The sequence below is a fragment of the Micropterus salmoides genome, unplaced genomic scaffold, assembly GCF_014851395.1.
Source record: "Micropterus salmoides isolate LMB-PRFRI ecotype aquatic unplaced genomic scaffold, ASM1485139v1 Ms_hic_scaffold_8, whole genome shotgun sequence".
Classification (NCBI taxonomy): domain Eukaryota; kingdom Metazoa; phylum Chordata; class Actinopteri; order Centrarchiformes; family Centrarchidae; genus Micropterus; species Micropterus salmoides.
Window position 1 is genome coordinate 5,921,670 of NW_024044570.1, and position 20,831 is coordinate 5,942,500.

At 40.6% G+C, this 20,831-nt stretch overlaps 1 protein-coding gene across 1 annotated transcript; it reads left to right on the forward strand.

Moving 5' to 3' along the window:
• Positions 1-36: 36 nt before the first annotated feature.
• Positions 37-20,770, forward strand: LOC119893588 (ceramide kinase-like). Its single transcript, XM_038705839.1, has 13 exons — positions 37-397; positions 7,773-7,913; positions 8,238-8,360; positions 8,471-8,596; positions 8,681-8,747; positions 9,039-9,184; positions 10,067-10,141; positions 11,306-11,458; positions 12,580-12,685; positions 12,982-13,061; positions 13,645-13,850; positions 14,051-14,271; positions 14,376-20,770. Exons 1-13 carry the CDS (start codon positions 262-264, stop codon positions 14,461-14,463), a joined length of 1,668 nt encoding a protein of 555 aa, XP_038561767.1. The 5' UTR covers positions 37-261; the 3' UTR covers positions 14,464-20,770.
• Positions 20,771-20,831: the final 61 nt, after the last annotated feature.

The following is a 20,831-nucleotide window of genomic DNA, read 5'->3' on the forward strand; positions in this document are numbered from 1 at the left end:
CTGGCAGCACCTGAACGCATCAGCAGGCCCCTCCTACTTCCGATAGGAAACCGCTATCTGCCAGAAAAAAAGCCTCCCGTGTGGAAAAATCCGCTACACGGACATATGTTTGCTGAAACTCCTGCTGTTTGATAGTCGTTCATTTGTAACTAGCCTCCCCGGACACACACACAGAGAACATGCCCGGACAGAGGTAACCGTACCCGGGCCGTCACTGCCCCCTCAGCCGGCTGAAGGACGGAGCAGAACGGAGAGACGCAGATGGAGAGGCCGGGCAGGCTGCTGCTGCTGTCCGAGCTCCGCGTCAGAAACGCCGCATACGACGTGAGCTTGAGCCGGTCCCTGCTCACCTGGAAGAGACGGATCTCCAGCCCGGTGTACCACCCGTTTAGACCAAGTAAGACCCAGATAATCTGTCTGTCTTTGCGTCTTTGACTCCCTTTTGTGTGTCTGTCGGGCTTAAACACACCGCGGCATCCTGCGAGATAAACAAAGAACAGAAAGGGACATGTTTGGACCTTAGATACAAGCTAATGCAGAGATCAGAACATGTAAAAAATATGTTTATATATATATCCGGTTACATAACACACAACATCCAGTCTGACACTCTGGTATGTGGAGGTCTGAGTCTGCAGGCAGGGGGTGAGGAAAAATAAACCAAACCTCATACATTTTCTATCGTATTCTAAACACAGGAACATCAGGAGAAACGCAGGAGATAAAATGTGTTTGAAGAACTGGAACTGTTGTACCAGGTGGAAAGAATCCCAAAGAGTGACTCCTGGTGACACCCTTTGTTTTTAAATGGTTTTTTAACAGGGAACTTGAGGTCTCACTCAAGGACATTTCTTGCTCTGAAATCCCTTAAGAGAGGAGTAAATGCAGGAAGACTCTGGTGGAAACGTGAGTCAGAGCCGGAGAGAGGAGTTTATTGTTGACTTGTCACCTTGGTTAATACATCTCTCTGCTCAGGGTGTGTTCCAGCTCTCTTCAGTGTTGGAACCTGTTGTATAAAAAAAGAAGAATCCGGATACTTAATTTCTCTCTAAGTTTAGACTTATCTCTAAGCTCCCCTTTTTCTCAAAAGTCTTGGAGATTTTTAAGCAACTTCACAATCATTTTTAGATGATTTTAGTATTTATGAAAAATTCCAGTCTGGATTTAGGCCCCATCACAGTACTGAAACTGCCCTTTTAAGAGTTTTCAATGATCTTGACTCTGGAAACTCTGCTGTTTTAGTGCTTTTAGATTTGACTTCTGCCTTTGATAGTGTTAACCACTCCATCCATTAGGGGCACAGCACTCAAATGGTTGGCAGTTTCTCTTTTCACCTCGGTGAATGTTCTTCATCTGCTGCCCCTCTTTCTTGTGGGGTCCCTCACGGGTCCACATTGGGCCCCATGCTTTTTTCACTGTACATGCTGCCATTGTGGTCCATTTTCAAGAAACACAATATCTCCTTTCATTGCTTTGCAGATGATATGCAAATTTATTTGCCTTTAAAATCCAATGACAAAGCCTCACTTCAGTCCTTGCTTTAACTGCCTGAGAGATCTTAAAATATGGTTGGATCAGAATTTCTCTCTCTGAGTGAAAGTAGGACTGAGGTTGTTGTGTTCGGTTGATCTGGAGATTTAAGTGCTTGTGTAGATGCTCTAGGTGTGACCTTTGACAGTGCTTTAAAATTTGAAAAACAGATTAGTTTTGTTGTAAAAGCCATTTTCTTTCAGCTGAGACTGTTTGCTAAAGTCAAACCCTACCTGCCATGCAAAGACTTTGAAAGGGTAATTCACGCATTTATAACATCTCGACTAAACTACTGTTTTCTTTGTATGTTGGTGCGGATCAGCCGTCTCTCCATCGGTTACAGTTAGTCCAAAATGCAGCAGCTCGACTTCTAACTGGAACTAAAAAGCACATTACCCCTGTTTTTAGCCTCACTCCACTGGCTTCCTGTTCGCTTTAGGATTGATTTTAAGATTTTATTGCTTGTCTTTAAAATTTTAAATGCTTTGGCACCTTCTTATTTATCAGAACTTCTGCTTGTACACACTCCCTGAAAAGCACTGAGGTCATCCAATCAGATGCTCCTCGATGTCCCCAGATCCAGGTTAAAAACTAAAGGTGATCGAGACTTTTCAGTAGCTGCTCCAAATCTTTGGAACACTTGAAACCGCTGACACTTTCAAATGGTTGCTAAAGATCCATCTCTATTCACTGGCCTTCAAACAGAGTTGAGTAGTGATATTTTTTTGACCTTTTCTACTGTTGTTGTTGTGTATATTTGTTGTGTATTCTGAACCTGTAAAGCATTTTGGTCAAATGTGCTCAGTGTTTCCCACAGAATGACAGGGGGCGTGCGCGAGTGCGTGCATCGATGTTGACCACCAGCTATATGCAGCGTGCTAGCCTCGAAAATCCGGCTGTATTATTAACATTAACTTAGCTCTCCTTATTAGCTAGGCTCCTTACATGGTTGCTAATGACTACTTTTTTTTTTTAAGCCGGGTCTCCGACATTGAAAGCGTTGTGTTGGACAGATTTGGCTGCAGGCAGGGAGGCTGATTGGGCTGGACAATCACCTGTGCAGCTCTACCTTCAGAGCTTATTTAGCCAGGACTGATCAGTCTTTTGTTCTCTCTCCTCCTAGGCCGACATCCTACCGGGTTTGTCTTGTGTTTCTTCTTTGGTTAATCCTGACAACACACACATACTGATAACTGATAGTCATACTTTGCCACACCACATATTATTGGTGATCATTTGATTTCTTCTTTTACTTTTATAATAAATCATACCATTGGCTTGCAAACCTGTTGTGTCTCACCTCCTTTTTGTCAAGGGCAAAGAGTTGGCTTGTGACGCTATATAAATAAACTTGAACTTGACTTTTTGAACAAACACCTTTCTCCAAGTCTAACTCACGTTTCCACCCTTGTTTCCGGCATCAATCCGCCTCTGATGGGATTTCACTCGCTTCTCATCTGTATTAATCTGTAGAGCTTGTGATAAAATAAGTGCTGTGATGATATTTTGTAAGATATTGATGATGAATGGCTTGGTAGTAGTAATAATAATAACTGTTACACAACCATAATAAAAAATAATCAGTATCATCTAAGTCAGGTGAGCGGTGTTCAGGAAATGGCTTATTTGAATATTCAGAGCAGCAGAGCAGGAAGTTTTCAGGGTGCATTGTGACCTGCTGACTGACCGCAGGCTGCCTCAGCCAGAATCAGAAACCTTTTTTACACCTGCTGAATGTTTGTGCAGGTAAAGATTACACTTTGTAGAAACGCCGGGATTTTATGTTTCATTCACATGCTCCTCGAAACAACATGGACGCTGCTACAAAGATGTGTTGGATTAGCACTGTTATCCAAGTATGCTGAAACAGTATGAAGCTTTCTATTACACAGTGCTTTTTGTCACATAGTTTGTTACTGCAATAACTTTCCGAATTAATCTAGGCCACTCTAACTGGACATCAAACCAACAGTTAGAACCTCATTTACATTTACTCATTTGCCAGGCACTTTTATACCAAGCGACTTGCATTTGAGGAACAACACACAAGCATCAACAAAGCATGAGATAGATAGATAGATAGATAGATGGATACTAGCAAGAGCTACACAACCTAATACCATATTACAAATATGTAGTAAATGTGTATGAAATACGTGATTTCACACCATTAATCCAACGTTTCTACTCAGCAGCCATGTTGTTCAAACCAAACATTTTCTGACTTCAGTGGGGCGTTAATTAACGTGAATTTTCTTACTGAAATGTCTCTTGGGAGTCGTGGTTGACTTGTCTCCTTCAGTTTTTATGTTTGCAGGATTTCGACATTTTTACAAATCAAATATTTTCAGTCAATTATGTTTAGTGTTCATGATCCAGAACTGCCAGTTGCCTCACATTGTCTTTGTGAACATGAACCAGTTGCTGCATGAAAGAACCTGAGAGGACTGACGGTGTTTGGTGTCAGCAGGTTGAAGCTCCTTTCTGTGTTCAGGTGTTGATCATCCACATTGCTTTTGCTATGTGTAAACTGCTGGGTGTGTAAACCTGAAACAGACTGCAGTGTGTGTTTCAGCTGTGAATCTTTAATGTCTGACCTGCTTTCTGTGCTGCTGCTGCTGCTGCTGCTGAGAGGAGCTGCTGCTATTTTCAGAACATTTACAAAAGTTTAAAACTACATATTAATAAATATAGTAGGACATTTATTACCCAAATATATTGTTGATGTGGCTCAGGAGGCAGAGCTAGTTGTCCACTAATTGGAAGGTTGGTGTTAAGAGTGTGTGTGTGTGTGTGTGTGTGTGTGTGTATGTAGTGTAAAGTGCTTTGAGTGGTGGGGAGATAAGACGGGTCCGTTTACACTTCAGTATATTAAAATTTACTGATAAAGTTTTCCCGTTCAAGTGTGTATATTTTATAACCTGACCAATACTGGATTTTTGATTCTGAATAATGTTTTCAAACATACAACACAAACAGACAGTGTTGATACAGATCCCTTAGATTTAAATTAATGTAAAATTAAACTTGTCTTTAATGGAGACACCATTTCTAAATGACTTTAAACCTACTTCAAACCTATTTTTATATATATATACTAATTCTTAGTTCTGTATCAACAAATAGACAAGATTTGTGATATACTGTTGATAGGGTACATTGCTAAAGACAAAAAAACACTGATTCCATCACAGTCAGTCATAATGTAGATTTTGGTTTATTTTTTGTAGTGGCGTGGCTCTATGTTGAACTTCGGTCCAAACTCAGATATCTTGACAGATATCCATGACATGAACTGCCATGAAATGTATTACAGACATTCAGGATGTACGTTTGACTTTGGTGATCACTTTTCATCAGGTCACTTCTTCTAATACAAATGCCTGCAAAACTAATGACATCCCCATCAGCTTCAATTGCACTTTATGTTTAGTGCGAAATAGCAAATGTTAGTGTGCAAACAAGCTTTACCAAGACGGTGATTAACACGTGGCTGTATAAAGAAAAAGATGTTCAAAGATGGCGCCGCATTCATCCCTATGAAAGATGCTCACTGGGACTGTGTGGCTCTTTTTAGACTTCCTGTTGGCTTCCCGCACATATAAATGGGGGGGAAAGATTTAATCAAATGGCTCATCTAAACTTTCCAAATGTTACTGGATAGAAGGGATCAAATTCTGATTATACAAAGAGTCATTTCAGGGGTTTATTAATTACAACAACTCCTTTTGTAATGATTGTGTATGGGAGGGAAAAAAGGCCGGTGTGCATCATGTGATCCTGCTAGTGTTGTAGTCAAGACCGCCCAAACCGAGACCAAGTCAAGACCAAGACCAGTTCCCCACATTACATGACACACAATAAAATGTGGATCGAGATCATAGGTACTTCTCATATTGATCTGAAAGATCCACATTCCCATTATAACACCCACATACAAACACTAAGAGCTGAAATCAACGTAAAAACATCTTTATTCAACACTCCTTTTCCATGCTTACCATCGCGGGGGAGGCCTGACAGTCGTTAACGGGAACAACACATTTTTAATTAGGGTTATTTGTTGGAGGTTAGGATGTTAACAAATAAATCAGACAATGCAGAAGCAATTTATTGATACTCCCAAAGTTATGGTCTTGACTGATCTTGAGATAAAATCCCAAGTCCTCAATGTCCGAGACCGAGACAAGAAGACAGAGTACAAATGTGGTCGAGGACGAGACGAGACCAAGACCATCAAAAGGTGGTATTAAGACCCGGTCTCAAGACCAAGACCTGTCTTGAGTACTACAACACTAGATCCTGCAATATCAAGTGGGGCCACTAGATGCTGTTTAATATTGTCAAGGACTGATCCAGGGAAATGCAATAACTAAGCTGCGGCATAAAGTAAAATTACTCATTAAAGGAATAATATAAGGCATTTTTATTTATTTCTGATTACACTGATAACCTTGAACTGCCTGTACTGTGGCGGTCTTCCACAGTTGACTTCGGTTCAGGGGTGTCCCAGCCGACAGTCTCCTGGGTGAGCCCTGCTCTGTTGGGTGTTTGGTAACTGTGTGGTTCTCCAACAGGGTTTTGTGTTCCTTCGTTCCCTCGTCGACCAGACTCAGGTAGGAGATTTTGCTCCCACAATGCAGCGGGCCCCCGCACCTACCGACCTGCAGATTTAGTGATTGTGGTGCTGCTGTTAGGACATGTTTCTATGTTTGATGGCTGAGCTGTTTGTGTGTTCCCAAACAGAACATGTTGTTATGTTCCAAAATGATGCTTATTCATCTTAGAAATGTATTTTAAAAAGATAAAATAGAAAGTGGACAGATTCCAGACTACTGTCAAACTACTACCATTGTTTTTTATTTCATTAAGTCGTCCTGATTTCATTAAAGATGAATCAAAACTCACATTTTGGAATAAAACTCATGTTTTCAGAGAAGTAGAAAGTGTCTGTTTTGGTGTCGTTTTCCATCAACATCAAATCCAGCAGAAACATGCTGTCCTCCTCGCTGCTCCTGGTTCAGTGTTTCATGTGTAGTTTGTCTGAATAGTTTCAGTAACTCTGCTGTAGTGTCTTCTGTTTGTAGATTTATGCGCTTCTGCTTTCAGAAACTGTTTAAACAAGCGTTCTTTAAAGGAATATTATTCTCATTGTTTATGAGAGAGCAACATCGTAGTTAGCGTAGCTTAGCTAGAGTCCACCAATTGCTTAAAAATGGCATTCACAAGTTCCCCTCATGGCGCCTTCAGGTGGAAAGCGTTAATATTTTTCCCACCAGTTTTCCGCCAACTTTGTGTCAAGTCCTGCCCCCTTCTCGCCCCTACTCTGTCTCTGAATGGCTAACCTTAACCAACCAAACCAATGGAGGCAGCGAGTAGTAGCCAATCGGAGGCAGAGTTGTCGGAAAGCTAGTGGGGGGGGGGGGAACATCGCGCAGGTGGAAACAGAACACCGGCAAAGCGTTGATGCTTGATGATATCAGTGTCTCAGTTCATGTCCTTGTTGTACAGCAGAGTTTCTGCCCTCGTGGTTAACAGTGTGTAACATGTTAAATCACACATCTGTGAACATGACACAGATCATGTGATCGACAGCTAATCAAGGGCCTCAGGTGGTCAGCTAGTAAACCCTAGATTTGAATGCGAGGTAGGGGTGTTTTGTTTTTTTGTCTCACTACTATTTTGTAGACTTATTAAAAAACATAAAACCAAGCTACATCTGTGTGAAATGAAATATAAATGAATAAATTTAGGAAATTAATGTTAAAATCGCACAAATAAATATGATTCATCAAAATCCACTTCTGATATAATGTACAGGTCATTGAGAATCTTCCTTGACCCGGTCTTCTCTGGTTTTTAGTCTCAACCTGGGAGTTATAAAGAACTACCAGAGGATTTCAGGCTGCAGTCAGCCTTATAGTGGGTCAGAGGGACAGTCAGGAGCCAGTGTGACATGAGCCTCACAGGTCATATTGAGGCCTGGAAGATCCTGGAAGTCCTGGTTTTACTTCAGTTCTCTGTAACACCAAAGAATATAGTTCAGAGAACCAGTTGGTTTCAGTTCATTTCTTTAAATATCATGTGAATGTTGCTGCATTTGAGGTTTCATTTGGTTGCAGTGACGTCATTCCTGGAACTGAAACTCAACCAGCTATCTGATGGTGCGTTCAGGTGCTGCAGAGAGGCTCCGAGATATCTGATCTGTACAAACAACTAACAAACTTTTTGTGTGTGGTCAGGTGTGTGTCACTGTGTGTCAGTGTCAGAGATCATCTCCGTCAGAGAGGAAGAGGAGGAGAGCAGCAGCAGAAAAAGAGATGATGGCAGCTGGAAAAAGATCAAAGAGAGAGAAGGAAAGGACTGCAGGCAGGCCTTCACAGGTAAAACAAAAATCTGGAAACACAGGATGAACAGCTGGAAATGTACAAACACAGTTAAAACACCTGGAAACACCTTAAAACACAATATACACATCTGGATGCACAGCTGTATGTTCACTATGTGGATTGACTCAGAGCTCTGAGCGCTAACTGAACGAGGCAGCATGAGAATGAATTCTGGAAATATCTCAATAACTGGGGGCTAAATCTGTCTCTGTAGTTCCTTCACAATAAAAGCATGCCATTGGCTCATGGGAGAAATGTTTTTAATGTGAAGCAGCTAATCAAAATGATCAGTTCTGACATGTGTCTGTTGTGTTTCAGTGTTTTATGTGGAGAGGTGCCAGCAGCACCGCTGGCGGTGTGCTGAGGTGACCTTCACGTGTCCAGAGGAGGCGCTCTGTCAACGCTGGGTCAGCAGCATCAGAGAGCAGCTCGCCGCTATCAGTACGTCTTTACTGAGACTACACTGAGACTAATACACACACTGACCAACACACACACACTGACTAACACACACGTGATTGTTGAAAGAATCTGTCTGTTGTTGTCTACAGCCAGCAGACCCAAACACCTGCTTGTCTACATCAACCCGTACGGCGGGAGGCGACAGGGCAAACGCATCTACGAGCATAAGGTCGCTCCACTGTTCGCCCAGGCAGGCGTCTCCACGCATGTCATCGGTATGTCCGGTATCACTCACTTCCTGTTCTTGGGCTTCCTGTGTCAGTAATAGCACATTGAGTCTGTGTGTTTTGTTTCCCTAGTGACTGAGTACGCCAATCATGCAAGGGACCATCTGAGGACGGAGGCGGAGCTGAAGAAGTTTGATGGGTGAGACCTCAGATGAATTATTACATGCTGTAACACCTGCAAGCCTGCTAATATAGGTAAACCGTCAAAATAAAAGCACCACAGAGATCACACCTGTCAGGTTGCTGCCTTGTGTTTTACATCCGAAGTTTTTTTTTTTTTACACTTTGAGTGACAGTAAACAAATTGATTGGTCAGAGAATTTATCTTTTGTTTATGTAACATTGTGTATAGAGTTACAGTTTACACAGACGGTTAGTTTTTGTCACTTTTGTAAGCCCCTGCTAACATTTCACTTTGACCCCGGTTCAGGGTGGTGTGTGTCGGAGGTGACGGCATGTTCAGTGAGATCATCCATGGGCTGATCTGGAGGACACAGATCGACACCGGCGTAGATCCAAACTGTGTGGACGAAACTCTGCTTCCCTGCTCGCTTCGCATTGGAATCATTCCTGCAGGTCAGAAACACAGTTGTGACTCCTGCTGAGAGGGAATCAGAGAATACAGCTTTTGTTTGGTTGATTGGATTAAAATGTAGGCAGTGTTGCTTCTCTGTGTAGAGGCTGTAGAGGCCCTTGAGATGTTTAATTTAGTTCCTGATGAGGTTCCAAATGTTTGTAAAGTTGTAGAGGTCCTTGAGGAGCCTCAACGGGCCCTTGAGGAGGTTGTAGAGGAGGCTCTATGAGGGACGTTTCTGTAGTTTCCTGCAGTTTAATATAGCCTGAGCTTTAAAATAGAGGTCAAAGAATAAACTATGTTTGAGGTAAAATTATTTTAATAGACAGCTGACAGCCAATCAGAGAACAGGATTCTCTGTCACCGGTGTATAAATGCAGGTACTGACTGTGGCCTTGTTTCTCAGTTTATTCTGTTTGTTTGTGTCCTCTTTTGTCTTCTGTTGTTCTGCTTAAGTGCTCTATAAACACACAGTCATCAGGGAGACATTTATTTTTCTCTGCAGCAGTAGAGGAGAAGGAGCTCACCTGGTTAATTAATGGCGTGTGTGTGTGTGTGTGTGTGTGTGTGTGTTGCTCCGTGCAGCAGTGTTGTAAAATGAGCCAATTTTTTTTTTTAAAGCTTTGTATAAAACAGGCAATATTTATGCATATAATCAGAATATCTGATGTTGTCAGACCTTCTCTTCACCTCACAGTTGACCATTCTACACTCTTAATCCTAAAAATTAGTTAATGTCAAAGAGGACATTTCAGAAAGTTATTACACACTGTATAGTTATAGAGCATTTTTGCACGCACATAAGAGGAGGATGTGACATTCGGTTGTTTGAGCTGGACGAAGTGATCGGGTCTTGAACGTCTCTCTATGTCTGTTTGTTTCAGGTTCAACAGACTGTATCTGCTTCGCCACTGTGGGCACCAACGACCCTGTGACCTCTGCACTGCACATCATTGTGGGTCAGTCACATGTTCTCACTACACATGAAATAGAATCATTTCAGCACCTGACAGGTTATTTAACATGTTCTACACAAAACACGCATCTAAAAGGATCAAAACTGAAAGGATGAGGTTTTGTCCTGCAGTGATGAAATTTAACAGCTCATTTGTAAAATGACTCATGAAAGTCATAGAAGTTCCTCCTCTAGTATTAATTAATTGAACCACGTCCGTCCCCTTTAAAGTCAAGTTTTTGCAAATTCCTCATATGTAAAAATCGCTTAGTTTATCAATAGAAAATTAACTTTTTTTTATAATCAGGTAATAGTTTGTCATTTTTTGAAGAATAAATAAAATAAACTTTAGCTGGTTTCATGTTGTCAAATGTGAGAATTTGCTGCTTTTCCTGGTAAAACTGAATATCTTTGGGTTTTGGACTGTTGGTCAGACAAAACAACACATCAGAAGACGTCACCTTGCACTCTGGGAAAACTGACGTTTTCTGATGCTTTATAGATCAAATGATTCATCAGATAATTAATATAAGAGGATAAATCAATAATGAAAATAATTATTCAGCCCAACTCAATTTTGCAAACTAGTCTGTTTAACTAAAGAGTGATGAAATTGGTCTCACCTTAAACAGATTTATGTGTGTTTATAATCTAGATGTTTAAATTGATTATGTGACGGATAATGATTATACAGAGTAATTTTGCTATTTTGGAAAACCAATCTCATTATCTCACCAATCGATAATCCAAATTGCACCAGATTTGTTACATTAATGCTGGATGTGATCAACCATGCCTTATTTTGTGACATCCAACAGTAGGTGGTGCTGTAAAGCTTTTTCAAGATAATATGTTAGTATTATAAGTTCTATCCAAATTTAATGAAAACCCAGTCCATTGTGTACATTACTTTGCTTTCCAGGGTCTCACGCTGCCATCTAGTGTCCTTTTGAGAAACCAGGCCCTGAACATGCACAGCAGGAAGCTCTCTGAGCAAAACACCTGTTTGAGCCTTATTTATCACACATAGCTTCCGTATTATCTTCCTTGGATTATTAGACTCCAGAACCTGGTTGCATGTCTAGTTTTTTAATTGTATTTCTTAAAAACATTTTATTTTATGTTAGTATGTTGATTGTTGATTGTGTGTGTTTATGGGTGTGTTCAGGAGACTCTCAGCCGATGGACGTCTGCTCGGTTCATCACAACAACACGTTCCTGAGATACTCCGTCTCTCTGCTGGGATACGGTTTCTACGGGGACGTGCTAACTGACAGTGAGAGGAAGAGATGGATGGGTCCGGCCAGATACGACCTCTCAGGTAGAAATACAACATGTGTTCAGATGTTATCAGGATAAGTCTGTGGTGTTAGTTACAATCCTGGGAATTGAACCAGCTGCTTTATTAGTAACTGGAGCTTCCTGTAGACAATACATCTCAACAACACAACATTTCCATCATCCCATCAAGTGGGTTGGGGCTCTCGAGACATTTATTCATTATTCGTTTCACACCAGTTCTCATATTATCAAGGGTGTAGGTTTGGTTTCAGAAAGAGTGAGGAGGGTGAAGTCAAAAATATATTAGTAATATTTTTTTAAACCCAAATTATGTCAATATAACAAATAATACATCATGAAATTGTTCTCTATAACAATGAACAAAATAAGACAAACCTCTGTCCTTAACTACATTCTGTTTAAATGATGTTCTTACATAATATAACAATTACACACTCATACACATTAGATATCTATATATAGGTTTATGTTTATATTGTTTCTGCACACCTTAGTCGCCAAAACAAATTCCTTGAATGTGTATAAACAACTTGGCAATAAATTCGATCCTCATTTCTGAATCTTCTGAGTGTGAAATCAAAATATATAATACGTTTTTAGCTTTAAAAAATGCAGAGCAGATCGTTTTCTTCAGTCCTGTGTACAACCCCAGAGCTGCCGTGTTAAAAAAAGACAAATAATCTACAAAGCTTTTTGCTTTGCTAGTAATTTAAGGCAATTTTGTCTTTTACTGAATGTTATTAATGTTCCCTGTTTTCATAACACAATATTTTCAACTACCGACTGCTGTAATTCAAGTCTGAAGGCAGCAATGAGGTGAACAGCAGCTAAGTTTATTTTTATGTGAATGTCACATGTATATAGAGGTGTTCTTTTCCTTATTCATCCAGAACTTTACAAATAAAAAACAAACAATGTTACATATGAAACAACACCAACAGCATACAAACAAAGTGCAGGGCGGACCCAGCAATACAAGTGCTGTATGATTGACAACAGATATGAATGTGAAAGTGAATTAGAGCAGGTATAACAAGGTGTGATTAGTAGGTGAGGTAGCTGTCAGATGTATATGAATAGACCTTGTACTGATGATGAGGATGAAAGTTGTCTCATCCATCTCTGCTCCGACTCCTGCAGGTGTGAAGATGTTCCTGACTCATCATTACTATGAAGGAGCAGTTTCCTACCTGCCGGCCAAAGGCATCGTAGGAACGCCACGGGACGCTGCCAGGTGTCGATCTGGGTAAGAGAGTGAGAGAGAAAATATGTTTGTTTGAAATACAAAAAAAGAATAAGTCTGGTTCAAGTTAGCCAACGCTTCAGTTTAACAACCAAAACTGATAAGTTCAGGTAAGTTGACAGTTCAGGTAATGGGCAAAACTGGTTCAGTTCAGGTTAGCTAACAGTTCAATTTAGAGGTTAAAGCAGTTTGAATTCAGCAAAGGATTTGGTTCATGTGACAGTTTAGTAGCTAAAACACAACACATTGTTTTATTCCTTTTTTTTTAAAGTAACATCCGTGTGTCTGTACATTTTCAGCTGTTTGGTTTGTCAGCACAATGGGCAGCTACTTTCAGAGAGAGCTGAGACATACAAGATGGATGAAGCATCAAACAGCGGTGAGTTCAACAAATCTTCATCCAAAGCTTCCAAAACACAGGCTAGATATCCTGTCAAACAAATAGATTTTTACATGGGTGAACTGCAAGCATGGATTCATCAGAAGTGATGAAAATACACCTTCCAACAACTCCAAAGATTGATTGATTTATATCTTGAATCTTAGATTATATTTGTGCTGTTTTTGGAAATAAAAGTGGTCCGTTAATGGAGCCCTGGGGCACGCCACAAGATCGTCCAGTACACAAGAAATGAAAATCACCAGGGTTGACATGAAAAGACCTAATGTGCAAGTCGACAAAACAATCTTACCTCGATCTCTATCTATTTAGTAGCTTTTCTGGAGCTTTCAATCATAGCCCATGATCTTAATCTGCAGACGGAGTTTGGTTTTCATGCTCCGCATTTCCTCTCCATACTTAGATGCTACTGAATGTATTTGTTGTTGACTGTGGTTATATTCTGGAAACCCTTCAGTTAATTTTGTTTAAATAAACTCTTGAGAACTTGCACACAACCCGGAGTGATAAAGGCAGCAGCAATAGTAAGAAAGGTCAAGTCTGTCTTTTGGTTTGGTTGCAGAGAGTGACGACGAGTGGAGGACAATCCGAGGGAAGTTCCTGGCCATTAATGCTGCCAGTATGAGCTGTGCTTGTCCTCGCAGCCCCAAAGGCCTCTCACCTGCTGCTCACCTGGCCGACGGCACCACAGACCTCATCCTGGTCCGAAAATGCTCCCGCTTTGACTTCCTCAGACACCTCCTTCGACACACCAGCAAAGATGACCAGGTAAATCAGAATTCTGGTTTATGGTCTTTCCACATAATCATAATTGAAAGACAGAAACCTCTGGTTTTCTCAGAGAAGAAAACCTCAGTTTTCATTGGACAAATTAAATACTGATTTAATGCAAATCCCAAACACCTGGCACAGTTAGACCTGCTTCCCTCCAGGCCTCCCTCACTGTCTACTCCTTCTGTCTTCACCAGTTTGACCTGACCTTTGTGGAGGTCCACCGTGTGCGGCGTTTCCGCTTCACACCGCGTCACTGCCAGAGCGACTCGGACCTGGAGCTGGACCTGCGAGAGACCGGCAAACACCAGATTTTCAGCCAGATCTGCCGAGACCACCCGGCATGCGGCTGTGCCCCCGCCTACAGCAGCTGGAACTGCGATGGCGAGATCCTGACTCACACGGCCATTGATGTCAGGTACCACGACCCTCTGGGAGTTTCCTGCTTTGCCAATGTCAAATATTTTAACCCAGGCTAAATTTCTCCTAAAACCACTGTCTCCTTCTGTTTTTTTTCCCAAGAGTGCACTGCCAGTTGATCAAGCTGTTTGCACGAGGGATCGAAGAACCATTGGTGTTCGAGGATCTCACCAACCCCTGTGCAATATAGACCCTCGCCCCCATTGTTCCCTGTCAGACACTGGAGTGGGCTATCTGTTTTCAGCCTCTGCCTATGTTACTACTGCTGCCACCATCTCATGACACTCCTTCACATTTTTCACAAGTAGACTCGACAGGATTTACTGAATCAGCAATGAGTTACTCAACAAAGATGAGCGGTAGCCTACAGAACGAAACAAAACAAAACTTGGGTCTGAAAGTCCAAAATGATTTCCAGACAAGAAGTGAGGTGTAGTTTCTTTGAATCATCCATAACAGCTTTAAATCTATTCCTTGGTAACTTGCAGCTGTTTGTAGGATATAATAAGGAAATGATTGACCTGGAGAGTAAGGCTTCATCCTCAGGTTCTGGATTAGTTCTGGGCGAAGCCGTTGGTGTTTCGATGTGAACATGGTTGGCGGGTGTCTGGCACCTGATTTAATTTAAATATTGAACTCGGGTCCTAAAACTAAGACCCGTCTTGTTTGATAAGATTTTTTCCCTATAATCCCCAGATCATGACTTGATGATCTGGTTACCTTGAGGTTACAAATGCTGCCTGTTGCATGTAAATGCTCCGTATTTGTATAGCGCCTTTCTAGTCTTTTCGACCACTCCAAGCACTTTTACACTACATCTCATTCACCATTCATTCACTGAGCTCAACAGAAACAAGTGTTTTGCCAGTTGTGTCGAGTGTTTCCTCTCACCAGGGCCTCCACCTCGTAGCTCTTCATCGTCCTCCTTGTAGTTCTGGGGGTTTTCTTCCTGCTAGCCATTATGCACCTTTGAGGAGAGAGACGAACATCCTGCAGGTTTCTCTCTCTCTCTCCAGCTCTCTGTGTACAGCACTCCTTACTCCTCCTCCCCACCACCTGTTACAGAAAACAAAATGTGTAAACAGATAGCTGCTGTAAGTTGAAAATGTCAAAGCAACATGCCACTGCCTATAGAATGGCTATTAGTCTGGTTTTAATCTCAAGTTTGGTCTCTTTTTAAGTTGACTCAGACTTTTTTCAGGTCACATTGGTGTTTAGACTTGGACGTGTCTTGAATCTGATTTGTCTCAGTCTTGTGAGCGTTTGTTTTGTCATGACTCTGACCTGTCACAGTTTAGTCGGTGTTGTAGGTGCCTGCATTTGGACTTGAATCGGGTCTTGTGGGTGTTGTGACTCGGATTTGTTTCAGTGTCAGCCACCTGTCGCACCTGTTACAGACTTTTGTTTTGACCAAGTCTAGAGGCTTTCTTTAGTAGACTGGCTGCTTTCAGTCAACGGTTATGGGTGTTGACCCCATTTGGACTCAGCTTTGACTCCTCCTCCCTACCATTGACCCATTTTAGTCTTTTTGGGGGGTGGGGGTTCCTCTAGTGGTGGTTGTAAAGCTTCATGAGGCTGTGATTATCCTAGAGGTCACAGTAGATTATTTTATACAACAAAAATGGTTGTAGCTAAATGAAGTGGCTGCTATCAGCACTGTTACGTCCCAGCTCACTAGGGGTAAGGGACGTACGCATAAAGCAGGTGTTTTTGGTAAGGTGGAAAAGCTATTTATTCACAAGAGGGTTTAGTACAAGGTTTAACAACAAAAGTTGGGTACGTGGGTGCTGCGAAAACATGAATACAAGATAACAAAAAGAGATCCCTCCAGGGATCAATCAACAGGGATTACTACCTTATTCAAAACCAAATCCCAGTTTATGCATTTCCAATACTGTTTACCATCCTACAGACATCATGCATAAATATTCAAAAAACATTTTTAGAACAGGCGAAAATAACTTTTTATACTGTTTTGCAAAAAACTGCATTAGTATAAAGAGGGCATGTCTGTAAAGGGAAGAGAAGGAGATACCCATAGAACTCATTTCCATTCACGTAGGCGTCCTAGTGGAGTATAAGAGGTTACTTGGCCGGTTGACGAATGTCTATATCCCCTTTTGTATTTATATTATTTTTCCACATTCTCTACTGTGCTGGAGGACTCAAGTCCCATCTGTTACCTCGTTTCCGTCTTGGTGAGTGTTTCATTACAGCCATTTCTCAGTCTTGTGGGTGTTTTGAGTCTGACTTGTTTTGTTCTTGGCCTAATGTTACTGCGGTCTTGACGTGACCCCTATTTGGACTTGAAACTGCTTTGAAATGCTCTGACTAATGTCTATATGAATTTTCTTTGTAAAGAAATAATCTAAACATTAGTCAGACTACTGCTGTAGTCTCGGTTCGAGGCCGGTCACAAGATGTTTTTTCTGATATCTCTGACTTGTCTTTGCTTTATGGATGTTTTGACTAGGACTTGTCTCGACTGCAGCCCATATGAACAGAACAGAGTTTTCCTACTCACTTGGCATAAAAATGGATTAGACGTTGTTGTTGGGTTGTTTTTAATTACTTAAAATACTCTAGATGTTCCTAGATTTGGAATTATCTGTTACATGTTTTAAGGATGCCAGACACCTGCCAGGCATTGGTAGGGTCATGTGATCATTAGAGGTCAGGGGTTGATTCACATTTATGAAAAGTAGAAAGTAAATCCCCTTCACATGATTGGTACTTGCTGACTGGAGATTTATTTTCCCCTGTTCTTTCACAGTCACCGTCTCTGTTCTGAAGCCGTGTGAGGATTACTTTCTGATTCTCAAACAGGTCAGTTAGAGTTGTCTCCAGTCCTCCGTGTTCCCGTCGTCTCCAGGAAGACCAGAGCTCAGTTCTAACTATGAAATTGTATTTTTACATATTTTAATTCCCAGCTATTTAGGAAAAAAAGTCGAATCTCAAATTGCAATTTTTGTCAAGAAAATGTGTCAGTCAAGCTGGTCGTGGCTGAGCAGCACACACGATTGTTTTGTTTTTAATCTTCCATTTCTGCTCAATATGCAAATGAACTCAGAGCAAATGCAGCAAATCACCCGAAGAAGTAGCGCTTTAACACAATGTTTCACACAAACTGTGCAGATATTCTGTCTTCAAAAATTAGCTTAAGTTTGTAGCTGGAACTTCAATTTACTCGCAGTGTGACGTGATGTGTTGAACTGTGTGGTTAATTTTGTTTTGTGAAACCTCAGGATAATCATTTGAACCTTCCACCCATCAAATAAGATTCACATACAAGAAAAGGTCAAAAGAACACTAAAGCAGTGGTTCCCAACGTGGAGCCGCAAAAATAATCTGAGGAAAATAACGTGTTTCTGCTACACAAACTTATGTTTCAATGAGAATTCCCAGCAGCCTCAGCTCTAACATGCTACCACACTAAACTAAGACGGTGAATATCTAGGGGATAAACATTTGCTTGTTAGCATTTAGCTCAAAGCTAAATGGGTCATAAGTAGATGTAGCCTTGTTTGTCACTGCAGTGAAGTGTATTGACAGGGTACTCCAAGTACTTTTGGTGATGTAGTTTCCAAAAAAACCTGTCTGTGTATAAATTAATCCATCGCAATGTGAAAAATGCTTGTTTCACTTGTTAGATACAAAACCCTGTTAGGATTTTCTTTTGTATGAGTGGAAGGTTCATATTGATTTTGAAGTTTGTTTTAATTCTGGTTTTGTTGAAGGAAGCTTCATTGTAAAGTCCAGTGTTGATATTCAGCCATCTGCTCACTGTGTCCACAGGGTTAATTCTTTTTACTAAATACAATCTACATGTAGCAGCATTGTCTGTAATGTTTACTAATATTATTCAAAGTGAAGTTTCATTTTCTTCAATATACGTCAGGATGGTGAAGTCAGTCTGTCCAACAATTGGGTCCACACATCTTTTCAGATCATCATAACGTCCCGATCTCATTCCTGTTTTCAAGAGAATGAACCATTAAGATTTTAATGACTCCATCAGCTTTCCTCCAGCACCACCCTCAGGACAAACTGTTAATATCTAAATCATAAGGATATTATGTTTGCAGATATTGCAGCTTCTAGGGGACAATGTCATACAAAATATACATTTTAATAGATTAGAAATAATATGATTGTTTCCATTTAATCCATCTAGCACTCTGCCTGTGTTCGGAAAAATAATTTAAAGTTGACTCTAAGATGAACCGGACAGGAAGTAGAGTATCAGCACTGGACTGTCGGGCTGCAGATGCTGTTTGGTTTTTTTGTCTGTTTGTTTGTTGACCAGCAGTCCTGTTTCCTCTCTGCTGATGTAGAGCTGGACTCAAACTCACAGAGGGAACCAGTAGCAGCTCACTGTGCTCCAAACACCAATCAGTCAGCTTCCAGCTTTCTCCTGATCCTAATTTGACCAAATACCAGCAATCTGTGTCTGCTACAGTTGTAGCTCAGCCTTGGGTTCTTCACAGGTCCAAAATCTTGGACCCGGTCAAAAAAGTACTTATCTACAGAAAACCTATAGACCTGTATGTGATGGACCTGACCAGGAGAGAGAACACCAACACTGACAATAATGCGAACCCGGCCCAAGTTGGGTCTTAGGAACCGAGTGGACCTGTGAAGACCTATAGTTCAGCCGTCTGTCTCATGTTGATTGATAATGTTATACTGATGTACAATCAGAGTCTGAATGTTTGCTGTGAAACCCCCAAACAAAAACAAACCAAAAGAGTTAAACATGCATACAGAGGTCGACTGAACAGAAGTGAAATAAGCTGTAATTATGAACTAAATGCGTTTGTGCTTATACACCATATATTTAGTGCTCGGCTAAACTAAAAACTGGAAGTCATTTGCATGTTTTTGGGAAGTAGTCGATGCTAAAATCTTGGTGACATAGTAAATAACTGGCAAGGTACTGTAGCTGGTGAGCAAAATACTAATAGCCCACCTAGCTAGCGCAATTTCTGACAAGCAGTAGTTAAACAGTCCCGCCAGAATAGCTAGTTGCCAAGCTAGCTGGTTTGCTACTAGCTAATGTCGCGTTCAAACATCGTAAAAACCAAAAGGGCGTGGCCACACCAGAAAGTGACAGCAAAATTCATCTGCGCATCTTCAGTTGGTGCTACAAGCTTGGTGATAAAAACAACGTTTTATTCTTCAAATTCTGCAGACATGCTTTCTAGCAAGCTAGCCATGTAGCTAACAGAACAGTAATGCACAGTAAATGAAGGGAACCTATTTGCACTGCTGGGTGACTGCAGACAATGCTGCATCTCTTTGTGGAGCAGTTTATACTCGAGCAGGGTTATATAAAACTAAATAGTGCCACAAAGCTGATACGATAGCCTCCTCAAATTTATACTCCCCAGCTTTCCATTCCCTCAAATACTAAGATGTATTATGGCCATTGTAGGTTGAAAAGCAATAACAGAATTTGAAGAAGGCGGTAATATTCAGAGAAAAAAACTCAGAATATCGGATTATAAATGTACAAGGAAAAAAACGTATATACTTAAATACAGGACAAGACACAGTACAGACATATGAGAAGAGGTGGAGATTCCAGATAGGCGGAGAAAGTATATGTCACACGTCACTTATAAATGTCTGTAGTTCTTTCTCAATTTTTTATGCTTTAGGTCTTTGAACAAAAGGAAGTATCTCATAACACTGGTTGGTGAAAGTAGCTTATTCGTGATGGCTGTTATTAACATCTGAATACCTTGAGTACAGAGCCTTTAATAATTATTATTTTCTGAGCTTTTTTTTCTCATAAATTTGTGGCTTTATTATCCCAGAGAATATTCAAGTTTTTTTTCTCATAAATTTTTTTTGTTTTTTTCTTGTAAATTTACAGACTTTAATTTCTGAGTTTTTCTCAGAATTTTACCCCCAGCTCTGTTATTTATGTATTTGACCTACAATGGCCCTAATAGCCAGTTTGAAGTCTACGCAATGGCTTCTGACTAATTTGTTTCACTCTCAGTAGTGAATCCACTGATTGCAGAGATCAGACAATGAAATCAACAGATTTTGTCATGAAATTTTGCTGATAAATATGCTGTTGTGACCGGGACCTTTAAGCAGAGTGAAACAAGTGTTGTGTTAGGTATATCGCTAACAGCATGTAGAACGTGTAGAATGAAGGATTAGCACTGCAAATAATGATTATTTTTACTATTGATTAATCTTAATTATCTTTGTGGTTGATTATTTCCAAAAAATGTCAATAAAGTCAAATGTCCAGCTTTAGTTCTCAAAGTGAAAATGTCAAACTTTTACAGAAGAAGCTCTGCGAAGTTAGTTTCTCTTAATTTAAACCTCTATTTTTATTTTCAACACTGCAGTTTAATCTGACACTAAAAACTAGTTTAATCTAGTCAATCAGTCGACCTCTAGCTGTATCTGAGCTGTAACTGATCTTTACTTTCTGCTGTAGCGGTTTCATTATCAGGAATTAAAAACATATTCAACTATTCTGTGTACAAAGTGCTTGTTTCTCCTGCATTCTTGTTTTCAATTTATATACAATTACAA